Consider the following 20619-nt stretch of genomic DNA (forward strand, 5'->3'; position numbering starts at 1 on the left):
GTTTGCTCCACAACCAAACCCAGGTTAGAAGAAACAGGATGCCATACCAGAGTTTACTTTGCATTTGCAATTTGAACTGAATCTTTATGGTTTGTCTCCTGTTGTATTTCCTTAACCCAACTTTACTTTTAGTATTGTTAAAATACAAGTCCCCGCCCACGCCTGCATATTCTGAAACAGTCCAACTGAAGAAAACGTTTTCATTGGGGGGCCTCTGTAACTCTCACTGGTCAAGTTCAAAACCACCGTTCCAGTGGAATCAAAATGAGTATTTAAACAGCCGGACCACAAATTAAAAGTGAGAAATCGGGAGTCTGAATGAGCTGTCCTTGCTAGTAACTTTAAGGGACTCCGGCTGGCAGCCGAGGGCCAGGCACAGTAATGGCCCGGTAGACATTCCTGTTCCCATGAGGGCCTTGAACACATCTAATTGCTTGTTAATAAAATTACTTATGGACAATTTATTACATGAGTACTGCAGGTGCTTTTCCAATTTTAAATACAGCTTTTGAGTGGATGATACAGTTATCATCCATCTCGTATTAATTAAATTCTGTCACCGCGCTCCTCTCTCCCAGTGGCTCCTGTTTTAAAGGTAACCGGGCATTCCCCCATAAAGAATTTAGCTCCCATGCCCTGACCGGTTTGACTCAGTGGATAGAGCATCGGCCTGGGGACTCAAGGGTCCCGGGTTCGATTCTGGTCAAGGGCATGTACCTTGGTTGCGGGCATGTCCCCAGTGGGGGGGGTGCAGGAGGCAGCTGATGTTCCTCTCTCATCGATGTTTCTAACTCTCTAGTCTATCCCTCTCCCTTCCTCGCTGTCAAAAAATCAATAAAATATATTTTTTTTAAAAGAATTTAGCTCCCTCACTTCTATGTAGACTCTAACGAACAAAATAAACTGACAAAGTAGAAACAGAGGCATGAATACATGGAACAGACTGACAATTGTCAGAAGGGAGGGAGGGGGCTTAGGGGACTGTATGAAAGAAGGTAAAGGGATTAGAAGATATATATATCCATGTATCCATCCCTCATCCACCACACAGACACAGACAACAGTGTGGTGATAGCCAGAGGGAAAGGAGGGGTGGGGCAGGTGGAGGTGGGCGAAGATGGGAAAATGGGGACGGAAAGAGACTTTGCTTGGGTTGATGGGCACACACTGCAGTGTGCGGATGATGTTTCATTGAATTGTACATTTGAAACATGTACCCCAATAAATTAAAAAAAGAGAGAGAGAGTAAGAAAGAAGTTAGCTCTGGGAACAGCACTCATGTATTTAGGTCAGGCAGGCAGACATTCTTTGATTTACAAACCATGTGGTTGGTCTTGATACAGAGAGAAACACCAACATAAAAGTTACGTTACTTTCTCTGGTTTTTCAAGGTTAAGATTTGAGAAAGAAAAAAATAGATAAATAAAAAAACTCTTGCAGGGCACCATTCTGGTGGCACCAGTAAATGCATTCTCAGCTTGCAGCTGGACCAGGAGGAAGCAGGGCAAGATGGAGCTGGAGCTGAGAGGATCCAAAATGTCAAATCCCCGGAGTTAAAAATTCGTTTCCTTGGTTTTCTTCCTCAAGTTCATGAGCAGCTCCGTGAAATATACTTTCCCAAGGTCCTGGGGCCTCTCCCTGCCACCCAGTAGAAAGAGGGGTGTCACTCTAGTGACCAGCGAACTCATTTTCTCCCCATTGTCCCTACAGTCAGCCCTATGTTTCTGCTCCAGGACTTAAGGAGAGGAAGCAAACCGCAGATGAAATGTGTTTGCCATGCCAAAGTAACGTTCTCAGGCTGAGGAGACAGGAAAAAAACAACTGCAGACATTTATGGTCATCATCCCTTTTTTCCACCACGCAGCAGCCTGTCCTACAGAATCTAGAGGCAAGGGAAGGTGAACAGCAACCTTCCCAGTGGCCCTGACCTTAATCACACCACCTTCTTCAGCAGAAATAGAGTCCCTGGACTAAAGAAGATTCCACAGGTTTCACTATGCAGACATGTGCCAAGGGGCATGAGTGCACCTGTGTGACTATCTCCAATGAAACTGTTTCAGCAACCAGAGCTGATCACAGCTTCTGCCCAGAATGGCTCCTCCAACCATCCACTGCCCCTCCTTGTGGCTCAGGATGGTAATCTCATTACTTGCTTAAACAAATCCCAGTTTAAATCACCAAGAGGTTTAGCTTGCTGTCCTGACAAGCCACCAGAGCATGCTTATTGACTTCAGGGATGCTCCTGACAATTTAACACCAGAGAGTGGCTAATTATGGAGAGAACAGCACTGCTAGTCGGCACCACCAGGGAGAACAACAGGTCTACTGGAAATAGAGTTTGTTCGTTTATTTTAGCTCAACCGTTTACATCTGGCAAATCTCTAAAGTTGAGCTGAGTGGGGATGGAGGAAGGATGTGCCAAATGCTCACCTGCAATGCAAACTGAAATAAAGAGGTCACAAGCACCCTCGCCAAGTAATCCGAGAACAACTACGTGCTTATGCATCCACAGACTCACTGAACAGATCTGTATTTTGTTCCTAGACAGTGTGAGGCACTGTGGCACGGAGTTGGGGAGGTGGCAATGCACCTGCCCTGTTGGCACTTACATTCTAGGCTGCAAGGACTTACTGTTAATCAAGAACAGTCTGGAAAGGGGGGCAAACTCTGCTGAGTGAAACTCACATTGTCCTAGTGCCGGACACGACTTAATTAAAGCAATCCTTTAATATTTACCAATGGCAGCTCTATGCAGGGTTCCCCCATAAGCACAGTAACGATAACGAAGTAAAACCTGACACTTCCTAGCCATTCAAGGATCTTATTTAACTGGAGATGACATTCAAACCCAAAAAACGTTTAAAATCACAGGATGTCAGTGTTGGAGAGGCGTAAGAGCTTTTAGGGAAACACATATAAACCACAATAAGATACCACTTCAAACCCACCAGGATGGCTATAATCTAAAAAAATGGAAAACAACAAGTGTTGGGTTAGGATGTGGAGAAAGTGGAACCCTCCTACACCTCTTGTGGGAAAATAAAATAGTGCAGTCACTTTGGAAAACAGTCTGGCAGTTCTGCAAGAGGTTAAACATAAGTTAGTTCAGTATCTGTAAGTCCACTCTTAGGTATATACCCAGGAGAACTAAAAACACATGTCCACACAAAAACTGGTATGCGAAAGTCCATGGAAGCATTACTCATAATAGCAAAAAGTGGAAGTCCATCAAGCAATGCGTAAGTCACATGTGATATCACCATACAATGAAATATTATTTGGAAATAAATAGGAACAAAATACTGATATAATTGAGACATGATGGACCTTGAAAACACTAAGCTAAGTGAAAGGAGCCAACCACAAAGGACTATCTTCTTTAGTCCAGGGACTCTATCTCTGCTGAAGAAGGTGGTGTGATTAAGGTCGGGGCCACTGGGAAGGTTGCTATTATAAATTGCATTTATATGAAATGTCTACAATAGGCCAACCTATGGAGAGAGAAAGATTAGCGGTTGCCTAGGTTTTGAAGTTGTAGGGGGGGAAAGGAGCGTGACTGCTAGTAAGTTTTTTTGGGGTGACGAAGTGTTCTACAGTTGTAAGGTACGGTATAGGGAAGAGTCTTAATTCTATAATAATAAAAGAGTAATATGCTAATTAGACTGGATGACCTTCCAGATGAAGCCGGGGCTGCAAGGGAAGCCCGGGGCCTGGGTGCCAGAGGGAAGCCAGTGCTGGCAGCTGTGGGGAAAGAAGGCCTACTCTTACATGAATTTCGTGCATCAGGCCTCTAGTAACTATAACTATATGTGGATGGATGGTTGCTGGACTTATGGTAGTGGCCACTTTGTAAGGCATATAAATGCTGAAACACTATGTTGTACACCTAAAATTAATATAACACTGTATGTCAATTTTATTTTATTTTTATTTTATTTTTTAAATGTTACTGGTTTTATTTTTTATTTTTTTTTAATATATTTTATTGATTTTTTACAGAGAGGAAGGGAGAGAGATAGAAAGTTAGAAACATCGATGAGAGAGAAACATCGGTCAGCTGCCTCCTGCACATCCCCCACTGGGGAAGTGCCCGCAACCCAGGTACATGCCCTTAACCGGAATCGAACCCGGGACCTTTCAGTCCGCAGGCTGACACTCTATCCACTGAGCCAAACCGGTTTCGGCATAACACTGTATGTCAATTTTAATTAAAAATAACTGAATTAAAAAATAAAATTATGCCGATGATTGCACTTGACATGCTGAAAACACTGAACTGTACACTTTAAATGTTATATCTCAATAAAGCAGATTTTATACATATGCACAGCTCTGGTCTTCATTTTATAGATAACACTTAAAATATAAATGCCCAATTATAATAGTTTTAGAAAAAAATCTTTCTAAAATCTTTCCCACATTCTTAAAAAAAAAACTGTAGCTCTTGCTGATGACTCCGGGTCATATAAGAATTCGTTAGTGTGCCTACTATATACTGTTGTCCTCAGAAACCTCTGCTTCCCAGGTTGCTATGGTTTAAGTATTCTTTTGTCTTTATTACAGCTTTCTATGTCCTGCTATTGGACTGTTCATTTCTTGCTGCTGCCGGTCGGTTTTCCTGCAGCATGTCTGTCCCGAACCTGCAATGAATGCAGAGGAACCAGAACAATCAAGTCTGTTAGAAGTGTGATTGTGGTAAGAGTCACAGAGACTCAGAGAGAGCACAGGAAGTACTCCAGGTGTAAAACACACGAGTATCTCCAATGTTATCTACTCTGCAACACTGATTTTGGTTGTTCAGAAGTGTTCACTTCCTTCCAGGATCTCAGTTGGCCTCTGGGTTATTGCTGGCAAGTTACCAGAAGTGATGATCACTGTAATTAGTAATAAATTGTTTTTTTACGATAACAATCTTTATCAGAGGCACAGCTAGATGTAAAATCTCATTGAGAAATGAGGTTAAAACGTTAAAGTGTACAAATGAACTTTAACATTTTATTTATCTGATGCCATTTAGTTTGGGGGCATAGTGCCCTTCTATATCATTAAGGTGAGATTTTTCAAACTCTTTGGCATTGGCACTTTTTTTGTTCTATTACATCTTAACTCTGGACCTCACATACGAAAGCAATAGAAAGAATCTTATTTGCAAGGTTTGGTTTACAAAAAATAGCACATTGAATGTAAAGTTAGTGAGAACGATGCAGTTTTGATGAACATAAAGGCTGGAAAACTGTCACTGGAAAACAGCTGCAGTTTCATAAACTTCAGCATCCCATGTGCTTCTGGACTTTGTGTGGATGGCACAGTGGGGGGGGGGGGGGGCGGGGGTTGGGACGGGGGAAAGCCTGCTTCACAGAGAGGAGGCGCACATCCTAACTGATTTTCAAACAGCTTTGCTTGCAGTCTCAGGGATTTCTTGAATCAAAACTGATTCCGTCGCTTGAAAAGACTCGCTGAAAATGTTTCACAAAAAAGCCGAATACTAAAAATATCTAACAACTGTTCACTTTGCTTGTAATAGATATAAAAATAAGACTAAAAGCATCTACACCTTATAATAAGTGTTAAAAATCTAAGAACAGCATTACCAGGACTTGACAGGTTACCCATTTATTTGTTATTACGTAACTGACCTAAGCCAGAGTGAGAGCATTTGCCAAGCAAATATGCCTAAGCATGGCCTCAATGTAACCGAGTTTGGTACACGTGGGCTGAAGTGGTGTACTGGCTTATGCAATTTTGTGTGGACATATATGCACGGGCCAAACTTTTTAAACGACTTCGGAGCTACAAACTTGCCAATAAATGGCCTGTTTATAAAAATTCAAAAGCTTATTCCAATGTCTATAATAAGTTAACCCAACAGCAGCATTGTACCTACTAACATTAAGGGCTTACTGTATGCCAGGTGCTGTGCTTTACAACCAATATTTAACTTAATTCTCATAACCCAATGAGGAGGACAGGCACTATTATTATACCCATTTTACAGATGAAGAAACTAAGGCTCAGAGAGGTTAACAAACCCACTCAAACATTAGTTAGATGGACTCCGCATGCTTTTTAATTACAGCTTTTAAACAGACAAAAATATTTTCAAAGAACAATTTTAAATATATTATTTGGACCCCTTAGAAATTCTATACTGTACATAATGACTTCAGAGGAAAGGAGAGGGCTAGAATTCTTTTAATACTGTTCCTAATCTCTCAATCTCAAACCAGAAACTACAGAAGGGATACTAATCATTCTAGTCCAGCGATTTGGAGTGATACCAAAGCACTATTTTTTAAGTTGACTTCAGAGAGAGGCAGGGAGAGGGAGAGATGGAAACATCAATGATAAGAGAGAATCACTCTGCTACCTCCTGCACATCTCCTACTAGAGATCGAGTCTACAACCCAGGCATGTGCCCTGACCGGGAATCAAACTGTGACCTCCTGGTTCATAGGACGACGCTCAACCACTGAGCCACATCGGCTGAGCAAAGCACCTTTCTCTAGCAGCCTACTATTTAGCACCAAGAATAAGGTTTCTAATCGCAGCCTAAGAAAAAAATGGTTAAAAATCAATCATAAAAAATAGTAACAGGTACTGGCAAACAAATGAATCCTCACAGGCAACACATTATTAGATTATCATCTACCTATCAAACAGAATCCTGTAAGAGAAACATGCAAATTAACCATCACTCCACCACACCCACCAGCCCATCAGAGTGACTATGCAAATCAACCCAACAAAGATGGCAGTTAATTTGCATACGTAGGCACGGAGCGAAGACTGAAGATGACTGAAGATGGCGGCGGTCACAGAGCTGGAGCAAGCAGGAGACTTGGGTTGCTCCCGGCGACGGAGGAAGCCAAGTTTCCCGCTGGCCCTGGGCTCCGCTCAAGGAGGGGCTGGGGGCCTGGGTCGCCAGGGGAGAAGCCAAGCCTCGCTGCTGCGGCCGGACCAAAGGCCTGGGTCCCGGGTGCTGGAGGAAAACCGGTGCCGGCAGCCAGGGGAAGGAAGGCCTATTGCTCGAATCTTCATGCAACGGGCCACTAGTGTAACAATATGCACCGTGGTTAGATACGTGAACTTATCTATTGTGCATCATAAAATACTATATATAGTCTCTCAACTCGGCATAATAAATTGTTAACTTCTTTTTAGCAAGTAACAGAGTACAGTTGGGTTTTTTAGAGTTCTTGCCCTGGCCTGCATGACTCCGTTGTCACAGTGTCAGCCTATGCACAGAAGGGTTGGCAGTTTGATTCCAGTCAAAGGCATGTACCTGGCCTTGATCGGTCTCACACTGATGTTTCTCTCTCCCCACCTTCCTTTCCACTCTCTCTGAAAATCAATGGGAAAATATCCTTGGTGAGGATTTTTAAAAGCGTTCTTATCTTTTAGAGATACATGTGAAAACATTTACCACTGAAATGATCTGATATCTGAGATTTGCTTCAACAGCACTTAGTTTGGGAGGGGAAAGTTTTCTTATAATAGATAAAATAAGATTGAACATGAGTTGATAATGATAGAAGCTGAGTGATGAGTAATTAGCAGTTAATTATACTTTACACTCTGGTTTTTTAAATAATTTTGAAATTTTCCTAAATAAAAAGACTATTTAAATCTCAACATTCTCCAAATACTCCTTTAGGACAGTGAGAGGACAAATGAAGCAGCAGTTTACCTTTGGAATAAAATTCAAATGGGTATAAAGGGAAAAGTCCCTTTTTTTTACCTCACAAATTTTGTTTATGGAAACAAACATTCCAAGTGCCTTTCCCTCTTGGCTAGGACAAATTTCAACCTGCCCGCCCTAGTCAGAATCATGAAATAAAGCTATTCTGGCAACTCCACCCTGCCATTTCTGCAGCAATAAATACATTAGAAAGGTGCCAGTCTCCAGTGGGGCCAGAGATTTTCTCCTAGTTAAAGAAAAAAAAATGTTGGTGTTCCCAAACCATAAGTCATGAACGCGAAACTCAAAATATTCCAAGTCACTCAAAATGAAAACAGTGAATCATAAAATAAGGATAAAGAAGTCCAAAGTTATTATTTTCCTTTGGTCAATACTTCACTGCATGCATATCTATATCTATAATATCTATATCTCTATATCTGTATCTATCATAAAGACATGAAGACATGTAGTATATTCATTTTTTCTACTTTCCTTGGTCCCCCTGCTGGTGCACATCGCTGGTGCACTAACCCCTGCTTATTCAGCTTACTGGGTAATTCAGCACTGAGTCCAACTATATGTGAGGTAGTAATTTAAGAGGGAAAATGGGGTGCGGATAACAATGTGACTCCAAAGTCTACCCTTATACCATAGAAGGCCCACAGATACTTGTAGAATACTTTCCTGAGAATAAGGCTCCCAAACTAGCTCGTCTTCTGGCATTGTCCTACTTAGGAGAGGCCCTGCTGACCTGTTCTTCCCATCCTCTGCCTCAAATGCTTTAATAATTCAGTTTGTATTACTGATGCTCTCAGGGACTTTTCTCTTGAGTGACATGTGACCTGAATCCTAGTCAGTGGTGTGCCGGTAAATGTTTAACAACTGGCTCTCTGAAAATAAAGCCCTGATTTTCAGCGTTTGCCAGTTTTCATTGTGTAAATACTCCCACGATGGCCATTTTCAAGCTACTAACACAAGGACATTGAATGCAGAGTTAGGAGTTAATGCATACAACCAGCTCCCAGAGCCTGTAGGAGTCAACTCTAGCATACTGCTGGGACTCCTGTGGTACGCCCCCCTCCCCCCCCCCCCCCCGACCACCACCACTCTTTAGAAATATGTGGTCACCCCAAAGAATAAATCACATTTGGGCCACTTCCTCATAGTAAGAACCTTCCTTAAAAGGTAAGATGTGATTATCTCCTTGGCCAAACTGATATTACCTTCCTCCCCCTAAATATATAGCACCTCTTTAGATATTTTTCATCGAACATAGGCAGTTGGGCAAGTGTTAATAGTAAGCAGCCTCAACTAGGTTCCAGTCCTCTGGCTCAAATACCCACAGAATAGTGACACGGAACTACCACAGTATTAGATTGAAATCAAGCCAGGCAACTGGCTTCAGGCTGCACTCCAGCTTAGAACCACATGAAACGGAGTATGTCATCCAGAGTTGAGCACAGTGCCTGGACCAAAGGAAAAAACAAAACAAAAACAACTAGTTTGTCCCTGTGGGACCCATAGGGATTATTAAATCTCAGTGTTCAAGGCCACTCTAGATCAACACTTGCCTGATCCCTTTATGACAACCCCACAAAGCCACCCTCCAGTCTAAAGCTTTAATACTTTCTGGCAACCTAATACAACCTGCTCTGAATCTCATGGATGATCAAATCTGGCAGATGAAGGTTTGGGTCTTGGTCCTTCAGAGGGGAGGACCCCAAGAAACAGCCAAGATAAAATGACTGTCTTTAAAAATCTAATGAGCATCACGTAGAAGACATATGCTATACTGTCTTGTCAAGGAACACAGGTCAAAGTTATGGGGAGGCAGATTTTGACTTAATATAAGGAAAGACATCTAACACCAACACCCATAATAACAGCTAACCCTTACTGAGTGCTTGTGCTTTGCTGGAAGTCTCACCACACTGCTTACACATACAGAGCTTGAACTTAACTAAGTCCGTCCCTGCCTCTGTCACTCCTGGACAGCCTACTTCAGGCTACACAGGAGTTGTTTGTCCAGGAGCCCCAGGAGGTTCCTAGTAACTGGCACTGCCCAGTCTGGTCACAGGTCACAGAGATTCAGGAAGGTCCAGACTGTCCTGAGCTGCTATCTAAAGTCCCTGCGGCCTCAGGTTCAGCATAGGGTCAAGGTCAGGCATACCAAAGAGTTCACAGGCTGGTTTCAAAGGCAACAGGTGCGGAGAAATACCCATCCTCTCATTTACCAGAAGAAAGTTTGCTGGGCTGGGGTTAAAATGAAGTTCCAAGAACTGAATGCAGCAGTTTTGAATTCTGAAGCCTTGTTCAATTTATGCAGCTAAAAGCTGAATTTATAAAGGAAAAGTGCTCACTCTCCTAATCCTTTTCATATCTTTTGTGCATGCATATCTGACTCCTTCAAGGCCTGAGATAACTTTTTAAAAAAAGGAACTTTCTTAGGCCCTGACTGGTTTGACTCAGTGGATAGAGTGTCAGCCTTCGGACTGAAGGGTCCTGGGTTCGATTCCGGTCAAGGGCATGTACCTTGGTTTCAGGCACATCTCCAGTGGGGGGTGTGCAGGAGGCAGCTGATCGATGTTGCTCTCTCATCGATGTTTCTAACTCTTTGTCCCTTTCCCTTCCTCTCTGTGAAAAATAAATAAAATATATATATATTTTTAAAAACATTGAAGGAAAAAAATAAAAGGAACTTTCTCCTGAAACTAGATTAGCAGTAAATGACACATTCTTACAAAATTGCCAGCATCAGCCCAGCCTGTGTGGCCCAGTGGTTGAGTATCCATTGACCTATGAACGAGGAGGTCATGGTTTGATTCCCAGTTAGGGCACATGTCCGGGTTGCAAGCTGGATCCCCAGTAGGGAGTGTGCAGGAGTCAGCCCATCAGTAAATCATTGATGTTTCTATCTCTCTCCCTTCCTCTCTGAGATCAATAAAAATATATTTTTGAAAACAATAACAACAAAATGTCACCAACAGCACTCTCCCGCAGGGTACACCATACTCCGTCTCACCAGTTGATATGAGGAAATCTATGAAAGTGACAATGAGGTCAAGACTTGTGACACAGGTCGGGTGTCCTAGAAATGTCAGAGGGAATTAGGGGAGCTTCCATTCAGGTGATGTCAGCTCAAGTTGGAGCATACCCTGAAACCCAGTTCCCAAAAGATTCTCAGTTGGAACAAGATGAGTTCACAGAAATCCTGAGGTTTCAGAAAGTTTAAAAGCCTCTGTGCCTAACAGCATTAATATTAATATTAAATGCCCTTTATTAATAGTAGCTAGTATTAATAGTAAAATATTTTTTACTAAGCACGTACCAGGGTCCAGGCATTCTACTGTACACTTTATTTATGTTTACTACAATTGGTCCTCACAACTGATTAAACAAAAAAAAATAAGCACCATTATCTCTATTCAAAGCAAGCTTCTAAGAAGTTAAGAATTTCACACTTATTAGTAAAATGAGGATCTGATGGCTCCCAAGGTCTAGAAGGCTCCACCCCAGAAACTGTCCACACTTCTTTGAAACCCACGAGTATCCGGAGTGGTCCAGTGGCCCAACAGGGTCAAAATCTGGACTTAGATGGTTTTACCCAGAGTATGTGGGCCCTCCCTCAGTTCCTTCACCTGTGAAGGAGGATCGCCATAGCACCTGTCTTACTCCATCGGGCAGCGCTAACAGAAATGCCACACGCTGGGAGCGCATCTACATCAAATTATTTCTCACGGTTCTGGAGTCCAAGATCAGGTGCTGGCAGATTCGGTGTCTGGTTAGGGCCCACTTCCTTTATTGCTGTCTTTTTGCTGCAACCTCACATGGCAGAAAGGGTTGGCTAGCTCTCCGAGGTCTCTTTTACAAGGACACTAATCCCAATCATAAGGTTCAAACATCATGACCTAATAATCACCTCCTAAAGGCCCTACCTCTTAATACCACCACCTGTGGTCAGGACGTCACTCTATGGATTTGGGGACACACACATTCAATCTACAGCAATACCTATCTCACAGGGCGTTTGTTGGGAGTGTCTGATGCTGTTACTTCTACAAGCACATAGATGAGCTTTTTGCCAAAGGTGTAAAAATTGCACACACTTAACTTTTCTGAAAGTTTTACAGAACATACTTCTTTCACCCCCACCCCCCACCCTGACATAAATACACAATAGGCTTATTGTGGCAGAAAAGAATGTCAGCTAGCTGGCAATGGAGTTAGACTTGGGTTTGAATTTTGATTCACTAACTACAGGGTTAGGGCAGGTTTCTTCACTTCTCTGAGCCTCCCCTTCCCCATCTGTCATATGAAGAGTGGGAGTGGTCAGTGCGTATTTTTGTAAAAACACATACAAAACAATAGGCACATAGTTGTTGCTCAATAAAAGCTACTCGAATTACTCAATCAACGTGACTACTGTAGGTACCCACTATTGTCATAAGTTCTTCCATCCTCTTTCCAAACTATAAACACATCTGTAGAGGTCCAGATCATTTTGATGTAACGGCCTCTAAAAATAAAATTTCCCTGACCCTTTGAATCATCTACTTCTTTCCAAGGAAAAACACAGACACACACACGTGCATGCACATGATTAGCCAACTCTAAGCATCCAAAGATGTCATCAATTGAGTAATGAGATACCGAGCTTGACACCTGCATGATCTAGAGAAAAGGTCTACTTAGAAATTCTGCGAACCACACTGGGTACATTGAACAGTTTCCATATCTGATTCAGAATGCTGTCATCCCAGGGTGAATACCAGCTTACAAATGAAAGCTAAAGCACGTGTAATTAAATATAACAGAAGTCAAACCTTGATTTATTTTTATTTTCATGGTAATTGGTCAGTATTAAAACACACAGACTCAATTAAAAGGCATGCTATCACACACACACAAAAGAAAACCAAAAACCTGTCAATTAAAACCAGTACTCCTTTGTTTCCCTACTAATTTTGTCTCTAAAACCATGATGGATTTTGTTTTATTGACTTGCTTAATTTAATGTCCCACATGTTAAAAATTAACATCACTCTTTCCATCTTTGATTACTATGCCAAACAAAATATGCTTTGTATTAATGTTGAAATCCGCTTACTGATCTTTTGGGGAAAAGTCGTATTCATACGTCCACCAGATCCTGATACCTGACCCAACCACTTTGATGGTGGCTGCTTGAGCCTTACATTCTTAATCTTCAGTTCAAATGTGCACTGGACAAACTTCACTGACAAACTTGGGAATCTGACCATATCCCAGAAGGTAGCAACGCTGGAGTAGGCTCCTGCTTGCCATTTTGCCCTTTTGTTTTAAATTACAAAGCTTCCCATCCATCTAGAATTACTGATTTTTTTTTTAATACGCATGTATCCACACTAGATGCAGATTCAACCAAAAAAATTCTACCAATATATCTTTTATCCTGCTTTTTCTAATTAGCCAGATTCTGAGGTAGTGGAAAGCCCAAGGGCCAAAGCTAAATGTCCCGAAATTTAGAAAATTGAAGCCTTGTATTCTCACAATGGTGGCTCACTAAAACTGTTACGGATCTGGGTTTATTTGTTTGTACACAATGAACTCTCACCTATTTTCTGCTAGTGTTTACCTAGATGATCTGAGAAGTCAGAACTTCCCCTCCGGGAAGCCACCACACTGATCCAGCACTTACTCCAGCCTGTTCCAATGCCCTGGGAAGGAGGAAGGCAGCTCACATCCTCCTGCCTCCTGTTGATGCTCAAATACTTGTCTTTCTGTAGCATAGTGTTCAGTGACTCAAACCGTTCTCTCTTTTACAATGCTTTCCTCTGTCCTCCAGTGGGGCTTATCTAGCACTGTCCTTGGGGTCTAAAATATCCAGGATTTCAAGGCAACATCTATATACTACTTTGTGCCATTTCTGTTCCTCCTCCAAAAAGTACACACATATCAACCAATTTTATCGAAAATAACTTATTGGGTAGAAAAGTTATGTACAAAAGTGGTGCTGCAGCACTAGTCATGCCAGACCCGAGCTGCAGCCTAAAGTTACGCGACAAACTAAGCAAATTATGATATACTCATATAATGGACTATTGAGAAAACAATAACATCGTTAAAAATGACGTTTTAATGCTAAAAAGAGAATTCCAAATGTCATTTTAGTACTACCTTTCAGATATGGCACATTTTAAGCTGATGTTTTCTTTGAATGATGGGACCGTGGGTACTTTTTCCTGCTTTGGGGGTATATTTTTGTATTATCTAATTGGAGGGGGAAGGCAAAATAAGGCAATTATGGACTACAAGTGTTACACCTAATCAAACAACTTTGTGGTCTTTTTTATCCTAGGCCTTTTTTTTGTTTTGTTTTAATCTTCCAGCAGAGGATTATTTTTTTCATTGATTTTTAGAGAGTGGAAGGGAAGGCGGGAAGAGGAAAAAGAGAAACATTGATGTGAGAAAGACACATCGATTGTTTACCTCCCACATACGTCCCAACCAGAGCAGGGGCATGGAGCCTGCAACCCAGGTACATGCCTTTGTCCAGGAACCAAACCCATAGTCCTTCGGTTTGAGGGCCAACGCTCCAACCAGTGAGCAAACCGGCCAGGGCAAGGCCTTTTTGTTAAAACTAAGAAAGTCAGTCTGAGGTTGTCTGTCAGCTCAGTTTTCTTGTCCTATGGATTAATGGTAGACAGTGTTCTGTATGGTGAAGACAGCTGGCATTTACTGAATGACTGCTATGTATCAAGCAGGAATCTAAGTTCTTCATATTCAATCCTCACATCAACCCAATGAAGTAGTATGATGATCTCTATCCTACCAATACTAAAACTGAAGCACAGAAGTTAAATTACTAGCTCCCGGAAGCAATTCAAACTCAAGCCCTCTGGGGTTCAAATGACTACACCATTTACAATGGGACATCAGGCACTTGTTGCATCTTATTAGGACTATGTATCATTCATTTCAAAATATTTGGGAGGTGAGCTGCCTCCATAAGGTGCTATTTATATATAACTTTCAAATAATCAGAGCACCCAGCAGACCCAAGGAATCTCCCTATTGACACCATATGGAAACTCTAGTGAAGGACTTTGCCAAAGTCTATGGCAGAGATGGAAACTACCTCAATGAGGTGGCGATGCCACTTACACCTTTTCCTGTGTGACATCACACAGGAAAGGAGATGGAGAGGGAGGGAGAGGGAGAGAGAGATAAAAAACATCAATGATGAGAGAGGATCATTGATCGGATGCCTCCTGCAACACCCCTACTGGGGATGGAGCCCGCAACCCAGGCATGTACCCTTGACTGGAATCAAACCTGGGACCCTTTAGTCCACAGGCCAAGGCTCTATCCACTGAGCCAAACCAGCTGGGGCAAAAAGTATCATGGTATTTTTGAAGGTACAAGAAACAACGCTTGGAGATCACCTAGCCACGCCCAGCATTTCAGGATGAGTGCTAGTTACCTGAGGCCACACAGCTGCTAAGTAGCAGAGGCAGGTAAAGTAGCCAAGGAAGATTGAGGAAGCAGTTTTGGAAAAGCTTTGCAAGAACAATGTAGGGTGAGGTGATGGTCCTTTAGGTGAAGACAGCGAATAATATTCTCCCTTCCTGGTTTATTGAAATCAATCTGCCACTGGTCTGATTTTTAGATTATAAGATTGTGAACATGCCAAAACCGGTTTGGCTCAGTGGATAGAGCGTCGACCTGCGGACTGAAAGGTCCCAGGTTCGATTCCGGTCAAGGGCATGTACCTGGGTTGCGGGCACATCCCCAGTGGGAGATGTGCAGGAGGCAGCTGATCGATGTTTCTCTTTCATCGATGTTTCTAACTCTATCTCTCTACCTTCCTCTCTGTAAAATATCAATAAAATATATTAAAAAAAAAAAAGAAAAAAGATTGTGAACAGTCCCTGCACTGAGGGCTCAGATTTAAATTTTGTAAATCATTGAAAACTACTAACCTGTTTATTTTGTTCCATTTATTATTTTTAAACATTAGGCATTTGAATGTGCTATCATATTCAACTCAAAATATTACCAAATAGAAACACAGCTTCCCACACATGCATTCCAGGTGCCTGCCTGAGAAGTGATCATCTGACTGTCCTAACATACAGTTGTTCAGACAGAAGTAGGTGTCTGATGTTGTAAGCTGGTAAGTAGAAATTACTTGTCCAGCTTTGGTGCTTCCACCACTAACACACTCTTAAATACTCTTTGTAATAATTGCTCACAGAAAATCTATCAGACACAAAAAATAGAGACATGCTTAACTCTCAGTAGAGTTATCATAGAGTACCTAAATATCAACTGTTTGAGCAGTATTTTTATAAGAAGATCCCTGAATGTTTACAGGCAATGTGTGAAGATATTAAATTAAGCCTAGTTTTAACTAAGAAATTTTGGTGGTGAACACAGCTTATGTGACTCTGAACATGTAAAATTTGTCTCTGAAATGCTTGTTCAAATCTGAGAAAAGAAAGCATGGTAGGAGAATAAAGTTAATTTTGATGAATCCTTTAACAGTTTGTAAGTAAATACGGTTGCTAAGCTTAAAATAAACTAAAATGCTTATTTTTGTAAAAAATACAAACCACTTTACTTTTCGACACAAAGCACAGACATAATGTTGTATTTTCTTGTATTCTAAAATAATTCCTGTGGGTTTGCAAGTACAAGTTAAGGCAAAGTTATTTTTACTTTGTCTCCAAGCCATTAAGAGTGTATTTTCAATTCCTCAAAATTATTTTAAGAAGTGTTATATCCTCAAACATAGACCATTCAAGCTAGCAATACTAAACAAAAACTCAGTACAGTTCTTCATTATATTTTAGCTATTCACATTGCAAACTCTCATACTATTTGCTAATGTGGATGAGAGAAATAACTAAAATGTAGTTTCCAAAAACATAAAACAGGTTAATAAGACAAAAGTAATCAATATTTAGTCCATAAATAATCATTTTCTAAAAAGTCTCAAAAAAATAAAAAAATAAAATAAAGAAAATATAAATTCAGGTGCTCAATGTCTTACAACCACGGCCAAATATGCTGTGTGGCTTCAAAGTTCCAGACAAGATCTAACTTTCAACCTAAATATTTCTGACCTACAAAACACAATATCAGAGCCACCACGTCCCACAGTCAGGTTAAAATACTTTGCAAAATCTCGGAGACTTTAATTGAATGCAAGAAAGCTAAGAGTCTAAATGGATCAACAGAGAGAAACAAACTGAAGATGTTAGCCAAATATTAAGCTTTTACAGAAAAATCCAAAACTTATCTAGCAATGTCCCTATAACAGAATACCTATATGCAAAAGGTGCATGTTTTAATGCAATCACTTTTTAGCATGCATCTTACTTACTTTGTTTTTTGCCATTTTTAAGCTTCATTAAAGACACCCAGAAAGATGTAACTAGTTGAATGAGGTTCGGCTCAGATAGGAAAAACCAGTTCTAAACTCGACCCACAAATTTACATCCCAGAACGCCCTGCTGGGAAGGTACTCTGCAAACTAACATTACATCTACAAGCTTTAGATTGTGAAATAGTGCGTTACAGCTTTCTGCGCTGTATATTAGCATTAGAAACCCTCAACTCCAGTTTCCACTACCGAAAAAAAAAAAAATCCACCTCCAATCCTCATTGGCCCACATAGTTCCGGCCCACATGGTATCAGTGGGTGTGTCTGGCCCAACAGGTCCTTTCATTGGCTGCGAAAAAAACAGCGTTTAATAGGCTGTGATTTGGAGGGTTGTCAAACTCCACGCCTCCAGCTCTCGAGCTCACCAATGGACCCAAGGTGCTGGCTGCTACTTTACGATTCAAAGGGCAAGCTGGCTGCTGGAGCGCCAAACCCAGCCAGACGAGCTCCGATAAGGCAAAGGGGAGCTCCGACAGCCCTTCTAGTTCTACCCTTGCTCCCAGACCCCATCAAAGGTCCGCACGCATGCAATTTTCCACCGACAAATCAGAAAGCCAAGCAGTGCCTTTGCCTTCCACAGAGCCGCGACCAAGGAGCACCCGAGGCTCCGTGTCCAATCGGCCCATTCTACAGGTGGAAGCAGGCAAGGCTCGGGTTCAGACAGCGAGCTTTAGTACTCAGCGCTCCTAGGGGAAAAAAATCAGTTCGGGGCGTCCCTCCGATCAGTGCCCCCGACCCCCACCCCCGACGCCGGGCGCTGGAGCGCACGGGGCGCGCGCCCTGGCGTTCCCGGGTGCCTGGCCCCGCGCGCTGCCTTCTGCCTCCCGCCGGCGCCCCCGGCCCAGCGGACTTACGAGGCCGGTTCTTCTTCCCGGAGTCCGTCCTCCTCCGGAGGCGGCATTTCTTGGCCGGGGAGTCGTGCTGAGGGGGCGGCGGCTGCGGCTGGAGCTCGGGCAGGAGCGGGAGGCGCGAGGGCGCCGCATCGCCGCCGCCCGCAGGCCCCCGGCTGCAGAGACGCGACGGCTGGACGGCCGGCGGGTGGAAGCCGTTGTGCAGCAGCCCGTTCGCCGCAGCATTGCCGGCGCCCGCGGGGGCTCCCGGGGCGTGCAGGGCCGAGCGCTCAGATTGCCCGCTGTGAGCGTCCATGGCAGAGGCTGGCGGGGCGGCGCGCGGGCCCCGCCTCAGGCGGCCTCGCTGGAGGTCATTCTCGGGCGTCTTTATTTCCCCGGATCCTCCCTGCGGCTTCCGATTCAGCAGCCGCAGAGCCGGCGCCGGGGGATGGCGAGCTGGGTGCTCCTCCCCTCCTCCCACCCTCTCCCCCAGCTCCTCCGCGTCCTGCCCCCCGCGCGCGGGCTCTGCGGCGCCGGCCTGAAGCATGCTCTCCCCGGGAGCGGAATCGGGGATCCCAGCGCCACCCCAGCTGGGGCCCCCGCAGCCCGCCTCCTCCGGATCCCGGGGCCCTGCGACTTCAAACGCGGCTTCCTCACTTCCCAGACCTGTCCCCGCTACTGAGCATGCCCAGTCCTGCCCGCCGCCGCCGCCGCCGCCACCGACGACTCTCAACATGGGGACTGAAGTTCTCCGGGTCTTCAAAGAAGGGATAGGCGGGTTGGGCTTTGTGCAGCGAAGAGAGCCGAGGAGAGACTGAGCGAGGCGCGCAGCTTCCGGAGGACTGCACGGGGAAGACGTTAAATACTGGTATCTGTAGAGGTTTCAGGTTTGCTACTCCTCTCGCCTGTGGGCTAGATACCTTCGCAAGGTCATTCACGTTGTTCCCTCCTCCCTGAAACGTTTGTGAGTGTGTTTGTGTTTAAGTGATCCAACTGCTCACAGGCCTGAGGGGAGGGGGGAGAAGGGATTATTTTTAGAAAGGTAGGCTGATTTGGAGCGGGTGGGGAGTGCGGGCGCAGACACGGGCACCACGTGGTCTCGTGGAGTTGTCTTTTGCGGGGAGGAAACCTAGGAATACAGTGTAAGGACAGTGAAGGGCACAGCTGTAGGCAGGATTAACCAGTGCTGGAAGAGCCCGAGTAAACAGAAGCAGCCCCGGCTATAAAAAGCACTTTCCTCACCCAGAAAGGACTTCAAGAGACAATGTCGTGCTGTTTGTGGCGTGAAGGAGTTGCCTGTGTTTTAATGAGGTGGGATAGCGTCAGCATCAAGTGGTGGTCGACACCAGAAACTTTGGAGTCAAAACTGGGCTCAAATTTCAACTTAGCCAACGAAGCAAGCCCAAGACAATCAATTGCTAAAGTTAACACACCTGGCCATAGGAAACAGGACTGGGCATGCTCAGTAGGCAGGACAAATTTGGATGGTGAGGATCTTCCCAAAGTTGTGTAATCCCGGAGGCCTCAGCATTTGAATCTACCTGAACGTACCTGGTACAGTCTGTCACACAGTAAGTGCTCAAAAGAGATTGTTAGGGGCAGAAATGGAATAGCAGAGAGTAGCTATAGTTATAAGAAATATTAAACATGCTCTGTTAACCGTGATTGTTTTGTTCTGATTAAAGAAAGCATATTTTCATCTGGCTGGGAGTTGTACACCCTGGGACCTAACCTTGGAATGCCTTCCATTCTCATCCAAGAAATGCCTATCATTAGGGAGAGATTAACAACCTTGTTACCAAAACAATGGAGTCCCAGAGGCACCCACTCTTTGCAACCCTCCAGCCCACATTACCTATAATTTGTAACCATTTTACCCGTTTTTATTACTTTTGCATACTCATTCTTATTCCTTTTGCCTACTTCCCCATGTAATCCTTGTCTTTCTACCCAATATAAGCAGTTGGTTTATTGGGGGTAGGGGATGCAGAGTAGGTTTTTGTGGATGACCTGTTGCTCTCCCAAATTGGCTGCCATTATTGTAATAAAACCTCACATATGGCCCTAGCCGGTTTGGCTCAGTGGATAGAGCGTTGGCCTGTGAACTCAAGAGTCCTGGGTTCGATTCTGGTCAAGGGCACATGCCCGAGTTGTGGGCTCAGTTCCCAGAAGGGGGCATGCAGGAGGCATCCGGTCAATGATTCTCTCTCATCATTGATGTTTCTATTTCCCTCTCCCTTCTTCTCCGGAATCAATAAAAATATATTAAAAAACAAAACAAAAGCAAAAACCTTACATATGATCCAACCCTGTCTGCTTAATTGGCTTAAGTAGTGACAGGCAGCCCAGACCCATTAGTTGTCTGGTTTCAAGGTCATTATTCTAATTTCATTGTTATTATTAGTTCACCCTTCATTTCAAACAACCGGAGCAAACCATGCTCGCAGCCATATGTATTGTGTGGTGTATTGTGTGTGATGTTCTCCATTATTTGTACTTAGTCCATGGAGGAGTCAGAGGCTTCCCTGCACTCAGCAGCAGCCAGATTGGAAATGCCTTCAGCAGAACCTTACCTAGAAGCAGACACTTAGAACCCACCTGAGCGCTCGGGTCCTGAGGTAGGCAGCTAGACAGACAGGAGCAGAGCAAGGATGGCGGGCCAGGTATAGACGGTCACCTGG

At 43.6% G+C, this 20619-nt stretch overlaps 1 protein-coding gene across 1 annotated transcript in view; it reads right to left on the reverse strand.

Moving 5' to 3' along the window:
• The window catches only part of PANK1 (pantothenate kinase 1), a gene marked incomplete at its 5' end in the record, with an annotated part of 50041 nt that extends 31367 nt beyond the window's left edge, over window positions 1-18674 (reverse strand). Inside the window, one exon of the mRNA XM_081104308.1 lies at window positions 17963-18674. Coding sequence (XP_080960434.1) covers window positions 17963-18674 — 712 coding nt within the window. The remainder of the gene's footprint in view (window positions 1-17962) is intronic.
• Window positions 18675-20619: the final 1945 nt, after the last annotated feature.

Source organism: Myotis nattereri, assembly GCF_964212035.1.
Source record: "Myotis nattereri genome assembly, chromosome: 13".
In the NCBI taxonomy this organism is placed as follows: domain Eukaryota; kingdom Metazoa; phylum Chordata; class Mammalia; order Chiroptera; family Vespertilionidae; genus Myotis; species Myotis nattereri.